This window comes from Podospora pseudopauciseta, chromosome 3 (genome assembly GCF_035222475.1).
Source record: "Podospora pseudopauciseta strain CBS 411.78 chromosome 3, whole genome shotgun sequence".
Lineage (NCBI taxonomy): Eukaryota > Fungi > Ascomycota > Sordariomycetes > Sordariales > Podosporaceae > Podospora > Podospora pseudopauciseta.
The window spans coordinates 1,899,461-1,911,893 of NC_085893.1; the positions used below are offsets into that span (position 1 = coordinate 1,899,461).

At 54.1% G+C, this 12,433-nt stretch overlaps 5 protein-coding genes across 5 annotated transcripts; 3 read left to right on the forward strand and 2 right to left on the reverse strand.

The window, feature by feature from the left end:
- Positions 1 to 157: 157 nt before the first annotated feature.
- On the reverse strand, positions 158 to 5,187 carry QC763_305340 (uncharacterized protein). Its single transcript, XM_062910980.1, has 2 exons — positions 4,511 to 5,187; positions 158 to 4,456 (listed from the first exon to the last, which is right to left on the reverse strand). The coding sequence occupies exons 1-2, from the start codon at positions 4,779 to 4,781 to the stop codon at positions 297 to 299; spliced, it is 4,431 nt and encodes a 1,476-aa protein (XP_062766974.1). The 5' UTR covers positions 4,782 to 5,187; the 3' UTR covers positions 158 to 296.
- On the forward strand, positions 5,138 to 6,709 carry COQ2 (Para-hydroxybenzoate--polyprenyltransferase, mitochondrial precursor (PHB:polyprenyltransferase); the record flags this gene model as incomplete). Its single annotated transcript, XM_062910981.1, has 3 exons — positions 5,138 to 5,147; positions 5,228 to 5,324; positions 5,402 to 6,709. The coding sequence occupies 3 exons, from the start codon at positions 5,138 to 5,140 to the stop codon at positions 6,639 to 6,641; spliced, it is 1,347 nt and encodes a 448-aa protein (XP_062766975.1). The 3' UTR covers positions 6,642 to 6,709.
- Positions 6,710 to 6,728: 19 nt separating this feature from the next.
- On the reverse strand, positions 6,729 to 8,071 carry rps23 (ribosomal protein S23). Its single transcript, XM_062910982.1, has 5 exons — positions 7,954 to 8,071; positions 7,720 to 7,846; positions 7,568 to 7,643; positions 7,309 to 7,480; positions 6,729 to 7,250 (listed from the first exon to the last, which is right to left on the reverse strand). The coding sequence occupies exons 2-5, from the start codon at positions 7,839 to 7,841 to the stop codon at positions 7,183 to 7,185; spliced, it is 438 nt and encodes a 145-aa protein (XP_062766976.1). The 5' UTR covers positions 7,842 to 7,846; positions 7,954 to 8,071; the 3' UTR covers positions 6,729 to 7,182.
- A 144-nt stretch (positions 8,072 to 8,215) lies between these two features.
- On the forward strand, positions 8,216 to 9,212 carry QC763_305370 (uncharacterized protein; the record flags this gene model as incomplete). Its single annotated transcript, XM_062910983.1, has 1 exon — positions 8,216 to 9,212. The coding sequence occupies exon 1, from the start codon at positions 8,301 to 8,303 to the stop codon at positions 9,210 to 9,212; it is 912 nt and encodes a 303-aa protein (XP_062766977.1). The 5' UTR covers positions 8,216 to 8,300.
- Positions 9,213 to 10,515: 1,303 nt separating this feature from the next.
- ADK1 (adenylate kinase) lies at positions 10,516 to 12,066 on the forward strand (the record flags this gene model as incomplete). The annotated part of the gene is made up of 4 exons (XM_062910984.1): positions 10,516 to 10,672; positions 10,746 to 10,798; positions 10,873 to 11,027; positions 11,097 to 12,066. The coding sequence occupies 4 exons, from the start codon at positions 10,516 to 10,518 to the stop codon at positions 11,560 to 11,562; spliced, it is 831 nt and encodes a 276-aa protein (XP_062766978.1). The 3' UTR covers positions 11,563 to 12,066.
- Between the last annotated feature and the right edge of the window lie 367 nt (positions 12,067 to 12,433).

Consider the following 12,433-nt stretch of genomic DNA (forward strand, 5'->3'; position numbering starts at 1 on the left):
AATATGTACTCATCGAATTAAACTATCAACACACATGGTTTTTTGCATCCCTAAGTAAAATCCGCAATCTCTCATGAACTCTTCCTTTTCGCTCACAAGTCCCAGAAACCACTTAACCATATCCTTGATAATTTCAACTCCCATAATGGTACACACCCATCGCAATCTCAAGATATCCATGACAAATAACTCGCTCACACTGACTCTCAGTTAAGAGTTTGTGTCTTCCAAATCCAACGCAAAAAAGAAAAAAAAACACAAAATACGGGTATCTCACAACTCCATCCATCACCTTTTCACCTCCCACCCCCACCCCTCCATTTGTAATGGCCCCGTCCCCTCGGTCTCCCCCTCCCACGACCTCTCCCCCGTCCAGCAGTGGCACCGCCCCGTCCAGCTGATCCGGCTGTCCCTGCTCCCCTCCCAGCCAAACCAACCATCCCCCCTCGTCTCCCACCCCTCGTCGCCGTACTAACAACCTGCTTCACGGCAGGAATATCCTCATCATCTGAATCCGAGTCATCACTGTCGCTCGGGTCAAGCGGATCCCTTCCCCTGCCTGGCTGCTCCTCTGGCTCTGATTCCGATTCACTCTCCGACGCTGACCGAGATTCAGACTGTGATTCATTTCCATCGTCGTGGTCGTGATCGTCAAACTCGGAGCCCTCTTCATCCGAGGAAACGAGCCTGACGATCGTCGGACCTGTTGGCTTCGGTGGTGGGGGCGGCGGCGAAGGGGAGTGGTACGGTGACGGTGAGGGTTTGTGTGGTGGGGAGTGCGCCGGTGTAGGAGACGCTTCTCTAGCGGGAGATGGCGAAGGCGAAGGCGAAGGCGAAACATCATGGGCAGGTGTAGGTTCTCTCTTCGGCTCTGGTGTCTGCGTCTTCAAAATAACTGTCGGTTCCCTAGGCACATCCCGAACTGGAGACGGGCTAGGCATAAACGTATCCATAGGCTCCATGTAATCCTGCATCGAGGGGCTAGGGCTGGCTCGAGGACTCGAAGCCTCCGACACGGCCTCTTCAGCCGCGTTCGGATCAAAGTCTGCGTCCGCCATATCGATATCAAAATCTTGAGCTGGTGTTGCCTTGAATCTGCCCCTTGTGGCTTTCGTTGTCCTCTCGGGTTCCTTGTCCGCCGTGGGCGTTGTAGGGGTGTCGACATCACAGGAGACAGACCGGGAAGCAGCTTGCCCAGCCGGTGTGCTATCCTGCGCAGCCTTCGACTTCCTTGACGCGATCTTGAACTTCTTGCCCTTAGCCTTCATTCGATCCGCCATGGACATGAACGGTGATCCTGCAGCAGGACCCGAAGCACCAGCTGAAGGGCCTCGCTGCGCATTCTTTGGCGGTCTGCCCCTTCTCTTGGGCGCATTCACAGGCGTGAAACCTCCCCGAGACTGAGGTCGTGACTCGATGGGTTCTCCGTCTTCATCAAACCCATCCAAAGCCCCAGCCAGTTGCGCATCCACGTCACTATCACTATCATCGCTGACCTGAACAGGCAATGTCCGATCACGTGGCGGTTTCCTGGTGGGCTTCGGGTGCCCAGAAGGTGTCTGCTCAGCCGACCCTCCTGCTGGCATAGACTTGCGAGGACCCGGAGGCCGACCACGTCTCTTACCAGTTCCAGTTACAGCGGCATTTCCAGAACCAGGTGGAGCAGGAGATCTAGTAGCGGACTTACTAGCACCGGCGGCACCGCCCACAATCGCCAAAATCGCCGCGGACGCAAGATCAAGAGGATCCTTGGTCGCATCGGCCGGGTTATAGTCCTTGAGAGGTTGAGGCCTCTGCGAACGCGGAATGAGAATCTCGTTAAACTCCTCCTCGCCATTCTCATCCACCAAGTATGATATCTTGGGTCGCGCGTGGCGAAGAGCAGGCCGATTCGGTGAGTTGGCACGAGGCTCTTCTCCCTCCTGGGCTGGGCCATCTGGAACATCGGCATTCGGTGGAGCTTGAACAGCAGGAGCTTCCCTTTCGGTAGGAATGCCGTCAGCCAGGGCGCCAACCATGGTGACATCACCAAACAGAGCCGGGTCCATGTTGTTAAGTGCATCCGCTTGACCATCACGGGTATTGGTCGTCTTGGCCTTCTTCTTGCTGTGTGATCTAGGTCCTCTAAAATCCGGGTCATCGTCCTCCTCCAAACGAGCACGACGCTTGGCCACGCGCAGCTGCTTCTTGAGATATTCGGCCGGCTCGGGCTCGTCGTCGAGCGCCATCAAGCTCTCGACTGAAGGTTGCTGATAGGGGTCGAACAGAATCCTGTCCTCGCTGTCGTCCTGCTCGTAGTAGCCCATGCCCAAGCCGCGTTCGGGTCCAAGTCCTGAAGGATCAGGGTAGGCAGACTGGTCCTCAACAATAGACATGTCGGCGACCTCGGCAGGTCCGGTATGTCCATTTTGATGTGGCGGATGTTCCCTTGAAACACCAAGTACCGTAGGCTGTTCGCCATAACCACCGTTGATCAAAGCCTGCTGTAATGCCGCCTCTTCCAGGCTGTCAGCCAAAGCTCCATCAGGTAGCTGTAGCACATCGTTCTCGAGCTGGGACGACTTTGCTTTTTCAGCATCGGCGGCCTCTCTGAGTCTCTGCATCCTTTTGCTCGACAGAGCTCGCGTCTCATCGCCAGCGTTCTTCAACCACGACAGGTTGTGGATCTTGAAGTCGATAAGAAGCTCGACACTACGATCGTCAGCTATGGGCCGAGTGTCGTGTCCTAAGAGTGTCTTCTTAGGAATATAGGGAACACCGTTCTTGGCCTTGCGGCAGGCACCGCAGTTGCATATGCCGAGACACTTTGGGCACTGCCATCTCTCATTCTGCATTACTTCCTGTGGCATCTGGTCAAAGGCTCGGTAGAGGACACCATAGCAATATGCGTCATTGCAGCCCTCGTTGGAGCAGAAGGCCAACTTGTAGGTGTAGTCCTTGTGTTGGCACACATGGCAGCGATAGACGTCGCCCTTCTTCGCTTTCCTCCCGCCCCTTCTCTTCTTCTTTGGCCGACCATTTTCGTCTACTTCAACCTCCGAGTCCTCAGCAGGTTCCTTTGGCTTGTCAACCTTGCTGATATCTTTCCATGGGCGTCTCCGGAGTTGTTCTTGACAAAGCTGAGCAACCGTCTTCTTGCCGTATCGCTTGCGTGCAAGCTCGAGCGGCAAAGGGGAGGTGTTGATATCGACAAATCCGTCATGTTTGATAATGAGCGCGCGCCAGTCCTCGTATTTCTCAACCAAATCCTGCCAGTGCCACTGCTCACACCAAGTGAGGTTGGAAATACATAGGCATGACCGGCCCATGACGTAGCACTCCATGCAGATATCATAAGTATCCTCGTCACCACCAACAAGCTGGCGAACACAGTGCTTGCAGGTCAGGAACCGGTTGAAGATGTTGGCGCGGCAGTAGGAGCAGGTGACGCAGGAGTCAAATTCGATATACTCGACTTCCTTTTCTTTCGTCCCGAATATCTCATCTACTAGGACTCGGGTGAAGAGCTCAAAGAGAGCCTTGAAGTCACCAGTCAACTGCTTCGTGCGAGACGAGTTCTTGATCAAGTCTTGCCCGAACCCAAGCAACCCAGTCTCAGACGTCCTCTCCATGTCCGTCAATAGTTTCGAGTATTTTTCGAGAGTGTAGTAGATAATGGCCTTGTTCTTGTACTGCTCATCGCGGCAGACAAGACGGGCTTTCGGTAGCGCTTCCTCCAGGGCCATCTTGAGTGTCTCCACGGTCGTCCTGTTCCAGGCAACTTTGATGGTCCGGGTCCCACGATTCCATACTTGATGGGGCGCTAAGGGGGGCACGAGAACGAAGTCTCCAGCTTTCTGCTCCACGATATAAACCGGAAAGGTGGCCTTCTTCCAAGCGTTGATTTGCGCAAAGTGCTTCTCGATTTCAATGTCATGACCAAGCATCGACAGGAAGTATTCCCTGACAACTTCGCGGTCTTTTGATTCCGTCATGAACCAAATGGAGCTTCCGGGCTTCTCGCCATTTTCATCGCCTGAAGCATCCACCATGATATTCTGACCCAAACTGGCGCACATTTCTCGATGCGCCGGGGTGTAGGTACCCTCATGACCAATGTAACACATCAGATTCTGGGCGCGCATCGGCTCGGGCAAGCTGCTCATCAAATCTCCTGCCGGCGCAATGGACTTGGTGCCTTCGTTGAACATGTCAAAGTCGTCGTCACTTTGCCCCATAGGACTCCGTTCGTCGACGTTCTCGTTCATGTAAAAGAGGTTGGGTGGAATGACCTTCTTTTGAAGGTACTCGTGCCATTCTGGTGGGCAGTCGATGTCTTTTAGGTAGAGTCGCTGTCGTCGTTCGTCGCGAAAGTTCTCGGGCGTCCACTGGTTTGTCAACTGTTTCATGGAGCGCAGGTAGTGACCAGTGGTCATGGGAATGTCGCATTGACCGACAATGTCGCGAACGTTTTCCTCTGTTATTCAAGAATATTAGTACATGATAAGAGGTAAAACGCAATTCAACCTACGTTTCTTATTGTACATCTCCTCCAACCACTTGGGACCAAAAAGGTCCTTGGGAAGTCGCCTGTTCCATTTCTCAATAACCAGTGGCTTCCCACCAAGTACCACATGAAGAACAACAAGCTTCTCAAACTCTTGAGGACCGATATTTTGAATCTGAGCAGCCGTGATACGAGCTACCCATTGAAAGTTTGGTGTTCTGTCAACGAGCGTGGGCAAATCGAGATCCGGCGGGATAGGGTCGAACTTTGCCTGGGGATGCTGAGCTGTCGGCATCGTGACGGCGGGTGAAGCGACCTAGGCAGCGGTTGCTGGCAGTCGCATTGTATTGTCGTGTTCTTGATGAGACGTCTCGATGGAGAGATGGCCATCTACATGTCGCTCGAATATGCTGCCGCAGCGTAGATGGCAAAGTTAACCACATGCGCAGTCGCCGTCGCGTCGAACGCGATTCTTTGTGATTTCGCCGCGCTGGCTGAATTGAGAATGTAGGGGACAAGGATTCGTAATTGACAAGCAAAAGGCTAAGGTGGGGCAAATGCAGCTTGCAGCCAATCCACCGTCAGTTTGGCCCAAAAGCTGTCAGTCAGTTTGTGTGGCTCAGAAATTTGACAAGGCTGAGACTGGTTCACATGCATGTGTGTATGTGTAAGGAAGTGTCGATGAGAAGGTCGGGATTTTGAGGAAAAGAGGAATTGTATGAGGGAGCAAGAAGGTTTTAGTTGAGGAGAGGAAACTAGAGGCTATCTACGAGAAATACCTTCTGTTGGTTGCCTGGTACTCGAAAGTCTATTACAAACGGAAGGCGGCAGCGCACAGGTGAGTGAGTTTCGGCTTCATGAAGAGAAAGCCACCCGGGGTTCATATGAAATAAACAACATCTGACATGTCACTAGATCCAATCGATCACCAAATATCATCAGCCTTACCATGCCAGCATGTCACCGGCTCCTCCGGCTGCCTGCCTCGAGGCGAGCACTATCAACTACCAAAACCACAAGCAAACCATGGCTCCCCTCTCAGTCATATACCCGCCTCTCACCAACACCACGACCTCTCTCCCCCCTGCTCTCCACCCCCAGGTCCCCCATAGCCTACCACACAACCTCTAAACTTCTAACTCAGACTACAACCACTCCAGCTCCCTCCCCCCCACCACAAATCTACACCCCCCCCTCAACCGGCCTCCTCTCCCTCCTCCCCCCTAGCTGGGTCCCCTACGCAGAACTAATCCGCCTCGACAAGCCCGCCGGAACCTACTACCTCTACCTCCCCTGCCTCTTCTCCACCCTCCTCGCCGCCCCCCTCTCCCACTCCCCCCCCTCAACCGTCCTCACCTACTCCCTTCTCTTCCTCTCCGGCGCAATCATCATGCGCGGAGCAGGCTGCACAATAAACGACCTCTGGGACCGCAACCTTGACCCGCACGTAACCCGCACCCGCCTCCGCCCCATCGCCCGCCGCGCCATAACCCCCCTCAACGCCCTCCTCTTCACCGGCGCCCAGCTCCTCACCGGCCTCGCCATCCTCCTCCAATTCCCCACCTCCTGCTTCTACTACGCCACCCCCTCCCTCCTCCTCGTCGCCCTCTACCCCTTGGCAAAAAGAGTAACCTACTACCCCCAGTTCGTCCTCGGACTCACCTTCTCCTGGGGCGCCATCCTAGGTTTCCCCGCTCTGGGCGTGGATCTCCTATCCAATACCGCAGCCTTGACCGCAGCAGGTCTCTTATACGGGAGTAATGTTGCTTGGACGGTCTTGTACGACATGATCTACGCCCATCAGGACATCAAGGATGATGCCAAGGCCGGCATCAAGAGTATTGCGCTCAAGCACGACAAGGAGACGAAGCAGGTTCTTACCGGGTTGGCGGTCGTGCAAGTTGCCTTGTTGGCGGGAGCCGGAGTTGCCACGGGGGCGGGGCCGGCGTTCTTCATTGGGGGTTGCGGTGGTGCAGCCGCTACGCTGGGCTTCATGATCAAGAGGGTCAACTTGAAGAGCGTCAAGGATTGCTGGTGGTGGTTTGTGAATGGGTGTTGGATCACGGGAGGTGCCATCAGCTTGGGGTTGGGGGCGGACTATTTGGTTAGGTATTATTCTGAGGAGGAGAAAGCAGTCGAGAAGGAGGAACAGTAGGCCAATGTTCGATGCCACAGAGGAAGCTTGACAGCAAAGAGTCAAAATAGAGCACCCGATCTTGTACGATATTACAACTCATATAAAGCCCGGCACATAAAGAAGTGGAGGAACAACACCCAACCTAGAAGCTTTAATAGGTACAGAACCTCCCTAAGCCACTGTCCAGAGAGAGGCAAAACATAAAATAGCACTCAGTCCAACCAAGAGAGAGAGACCACAAAGATGAGGAGGGCACTCGGCGTGATTTTATTCGGACTCGTAATGATATTCATGTAACCATTATCTCCAGCATAGAGCAGTCCGAGGGCTCTTTGCCTAAAAGATGTAAGCTTCCCAAATGACGCCATTCCCATAAAATCATCTTGGCCGGTCGGATCGTCGTGGTTCGGTGTGAAATGATCTCTTATTCTTCGGACCAAACCTACCACGTGAGAGCCCAGATTCCCCCAACCCGAAAATGGTATGCTGATGAAAACAAGCCTCGCAGACTCCTCATGCCAACCCTTGTACCACTTTTTGTCTTGAGAGTGCCCCGCACTTAAGATCTGGGCTTCTCCTTCTTCTCCTTCCAGAGAGCGAGGAGACCGACACCGGAAACCTTGACGACTGTAGTTGGGGGGTTAGATGTGAAGCGCAAAAAGCTTATGTGGTGGCGAAGACATACCCTTGAAGCGAACACCGGGAATATCACCCTTGGCCTTGCCCTTGCGACCGAAACCGGCGAGGAGAACCTCGTCGTTCTCATCAACGAAGTTCAAGCAACCATCGTTGGGGACGAAAGCGGTGACCTTCTTGCCGTTCTTGATGAGCTGGACACGGACACACTTTCTGATAGCCTACATCACCACCACAGTCAGTCGGTTTGTTCGTCGGGTATTCGAGAATCGGTTTCAATCGATGCTGTGTATTCGGGGAAGACGTACAGAGTTGGGCTGCTTGGCCTCAACGCCGACCTTTTCAAGGACAATGCCCTTGGCGTGGGAAGAACCACCGAAGGGGCTGTTATTCCACCACTGTTAGCTTTCGGTGTTCGAGAGATCGGGAGTGTCGATTTTATTCGGGATTCGTTGCTAACCTGGACTTGAAAGCAGTACCGAGGGCACGCTTCTTGTAGTGAAGATCGGCCCAGCGCTGCTCGCGACGGTTGTTGCGCAGCTTGCGCGCCGCGTTAAGACCACGAGGCTTTCCACCAGACATATTTGCTAGACGTCGAGAGAGTTGATGTTAGTTGACCTGGTAGACTTTGATGGGATCTCGCAATTGCTGATGAGATGTGGATTGCAATGGTAGCGGGGCGGGGCGTACGTACCGACTTGTTGATTGACGCTGGACTCTGAGGTTCGTGATGGGCGGAAAGTGTCACCGAAATTTTGGACCGTCAGCCGAGTTTCGCAGTAGGGCGTGAAAACCCTACCTTTGGATTGGGCGGTGGGCTGTTTGTGCCTGAGGCACCAGCCCCCGCTAGGAAAAGTGTGGGGAGGCGAACTTGGAGGTGGCCAGTGCGCCCTTTTGATCCAGCACGGGCCTTCACCTGTGGCTTGGCAGAGCTTGAAGCTCATCTTGTCGTTGAACTTTATCATCACCGCCATCAACATATTCACTTTTCACAGAGGTTCATCATATCTGTCGTTTCGAATACCTTCAAGACATGTAGCAATGTCTCAACCAAACAAAACGCCCCTCAAACCCCGCGACCCACCGCCATCCCTCTTCCTGCACCCCTCAGCAGCTCCATCCCACGCCTCACTCATCAACACTCAACCCCAACCCTCTTCCTCTCACCCACCACCACCACCAGGCAGCTCCCGCCCAGGCTCCTCCCTCCTCCGCACCCCACCAGAACCCTTCAACTCCCCAGGTGTCACCTCGATAGCCTCCCTAACATCCCCTGCAACAATCAACACCACCGCCGCCGCCCCCGGCTTAGGAGGTCTTGCCTCCCCCTTACAACCCGGCCGCAATGCCGGCGGGTTAGGCATCACCAACCTCCCCCTTCTCCCCAGGCAAGAGTCCACCCGCGCAACTGATAGGACAGATGCCCTGTGGGCAGAGATGCAAGCCACCCTCGAGGAAGTCGAGCTCTCGGCCAGCGGCGGCACGCGCGTGTTTGGACCTGACCACGAGAGGAAGCTTGACGAGCTGAGGATGGCGCAGATTGCGCTTGCTCAGGCGTGGGCGAGGAGTGAGGCTGATGAGGCGATCGAGCTCGCTAAGCCGGGGGAGACTACGGCTGCTGCTACGAGTGCTGGGGGGCCGGGGACTCAAGGTGAGGGGGCGAATACGGAGGGGGGGAAGAGTACAGTTGGAACAGGGAGTGTCCCTCCTGGTGCTAGGCCGGGGAGTAGGAGGGGAGGTGGGATGGAGGAGGAGACGGATGTGGATATTTTGCTTGCGAGGAAGAGGAGGGAGGCGAATGATAGGTATTTTCAGAGGGTGAATCAGGGGGTGCTGGATGTGGTTGCGAAGTTGGAGGAGGTGGCTACGGCGATGAGGGCGGTGGAGTTGGAGAGTAAGGAGATTTGGGGGGATGGGGAAGGAGAGAGTGTTGCTGGGAGTTCAAAGAGTTAATTGTTTCTTTACGCTATGTTTGGGAGAGATATTGTGGGCTTGATTGGAGTTCAAGATACAGATATGTTTTGGAGTTTCGATAGGACATATAGTACGTTCGGCGTATTCAGCATTGCTAGGCGTTGAGGGAATATACCTGGTACCACATCGTGGTTCGGGAAAAGTAATACAAGGCGTCATACTCCTTTCTATGGTTTCTATGTCTTGGGAATCATCAATATCAAGCTCAGTTATGGTCATCGGGTTCTTCAATGATGTCAATTTGTCAACCAGCAGGCAGGGATGTGCATCACCTCTTGAGCGCAAGTGGCTTGGCATCGATTTGGTGAAGACCCCAGTCATCGGCCGTGGGGTGGTGAGAGCTTGGACTCGCTTGAAAACAAAAAGTTTATATTGACCTTGTGAATGAGGGGAAGATATCAGGCAAAGAGTTGTAGAGATCGGATCCAGCATTTGTTGAGGATATATAAGACGTCTTCAACAACTACGAGACGTGCCGAAGACTGGACCTCTGGACCAGTTCCACGTGTGATAGATTCCTCGGGATGTCCCACCATTCTCACCGAAAGCGCCGGTTTGCCTCGACTCCACTCGCCGTCATTCTTCCGCTTTGCCGGTCGGCTTGTGTTGGGGCCTGCTGATTCGCAGCACGAATGGAAGCTCGTCCGAAGACACCTCCAGGGACCTCGGTGGACAGGAGTTGCGACGTCAGTTGTCACTGGGCTGGGCTCAGTGCCGGGCATCTGCAACATGGCAGCATGCCAATGTGTGTGGCCTCAGAGGTTCATAAAGATGGGAATAGGAACCTGGAATGCTATTGCAAAAGATACCCATCTGAGAATGCCCTCAAACAAAGCGCCGCCACACTGAACCGTTGTTTTCAGCCTAGGTGGTCTATTCTAGATTGAAATCGCTACGGCGCCCTGCAGCCCCCAGAATTTAGAACCCTGTGTACCTGGAGCGCGCTGTAACGTGCGTCAATTGTCGCAAACCTTGTTCCTTGTATTTTCTTTGCCTGCCCGCCGCCCGCCGCGGCCCCAGCCTGTTCCTGTCCCGTCTCGGGGGACGGTATCCTAACCCACCTCAAAATTTCCGGCGGCCAGCCTCTCGATCTTTTCGACAACTCTCCGCTCCGTCTACACACCCAGTTCCGGCCTCTGGTCAACTTGTCCTTTCTTTACCTTCTTCTTCCGCTTCTTTCCCTCCCGACTCCTACTCCGTCTCCGGATTTTAGGCCAGTTCTAGCTTCCGCCCATCTCTTTTTTTAACCAGTCACCGAAACCGGACCAGCAACACCGACAAGATGGGATACATCGACGACGAGGTCAAGCGTCTCCAGGGCGTCATTGCCAACCTGGAGGGCAGAGTCCAGGCTCTCGAGACCAAGCAGTTTGGTCCCAGCTCCCAGAAGAAGACTGTCGAGGAGGTCCGCGCCATTCTGATCGGTCCTCCCGGTGCTGGTATGTTGATGTTGCTTTCGCAATGTTGGGAAACCCCAAACCAGTGACTGACCGCCGCATCTGCACACCACAGGCAAGGGAACACAAGCGCCCAGACTTAAGGAGAAGTTCAACTGCTGCCATCTTGTAAGCCAATTGGCCCCCGATCTACCCTACCAACCCGAGTCCGGTTCGCTGACCACAGCATCGTCCGGCGACAGGCCACCGGTGACATGCTCCGGTCCCAGGTTGCCAAGAAGACCCCCCTCGGCCAAGCGGCTAAGAAGATCATGGATGCCGGCGGTCTCGTCTCTGATGAGATTGTCATTGGCATGATCAAGGAGGAGCTCGACAACAACAAGGAGTGCAAGGGCGGGTATGTTTTTATGCCTCAAACGTGGCAGAGTTGTTCCCGAGACAGATCCTGACATGTGACACACTGCAGCTTCATCCTTGACGGTTTCCCCCGCACCGTCCCCCAGGCCGAGGGTCTCGACAAGATGCTCCGCGAGCGCAACCAGACCCTCCAGCACGCCGTCGAGCTCAAGATTGACGACGAGCTCCTCGTAGCGCGCATCACCGGCCGTCTGGTCCACCCCGCCTCGGGCCGCAGCTACCACGTCAAGTTCAACCCTCCCAAGAAGGAGATGACCGACGACATCACAGGCGAGCCATTGATCCAACGCTCTGACGACAACGCCGACGCTCTCAAGAAGCGCCTCGAGACCTACCACAAGCAGACCACCCCTGTGGTCAACTACTACCAGAAGACGGGCATCTGGAAGGCCATTGACGCCTCCCAGGAGCCCGGCCAGGTCTGGAAGAGCCTGCTCGCCATCTTTGACGGCGACAAGTCCAAGGCTAGCAAGGCTGGCAGCACCATCCTCAGCAAGCTCACCCACAGCTCTTAGACGGGCGATAGTGGGGCGGGTTCCGGGGATAGGAAGTGCGGTGGCAGTGGTGGTGGTAAGGAAGAAGAGGAAAACAACATGGAGAAACAGGATGCCTAGAAGTCAGCCGATTGTAAAGAAGAAAGCGAGCGGCTCGATTACTTGCTGTTTCTGAGCGGGTGCCACTAAAGTTCCCGTGTTTATATGAGGGAGCAGGTTTACTGCTTCTCTGCTGTTGGAGTTGAGTGATCCCAGTTGGAATCTGGGAGGGATAAAAAGAGGGGTGTGGTGGATTCGGTATATACCCGGATTGTTCAACAAACCAACCAGCATCATTTTTTTTCTCCTTTGCTCTTTACCATTGAACCTCCCTAGGTACCTACCTACCTATCCTCGAGATTCACACATAATCAAAACAAAATTTCAAAGCAGAAGCGAAGTAGCGAGCGAGAAAGTGTAATGAAATGGAATAAGGGTGGAAAAAAGGGACAAAAAGCGTGGCCATGCTTACACACTGTATTATCACGACCATGTAGAAGAAGAAACCAAAAACCGTTATCAACTTTTCATTCGCTGCGATGGAAAACGTAAAGCGAGCCGAAAAACAAACCTACCCGGTACCCAAATCTTCACAATGGTCATGTCTAGCTAGTAGCCTGTCAAAGAGTCTGAACCAGATCGCCTCATGACCAGGTTTTGTCATGACAGTAACCTATGAGGAAGTATTCCATCTTCCCTGTGCATCTGTCGTCGACTTTCAACACAGCTTCCCTCGAACTTCTCGCGCCCAGTAGACGTAACAACGTGCCTCAATGGCTTGACCAAAAGTTGTCTACACAGATGCCATGATCGACGAGTATCACCCTCGCCTATATACCAAGGATGTGAATCT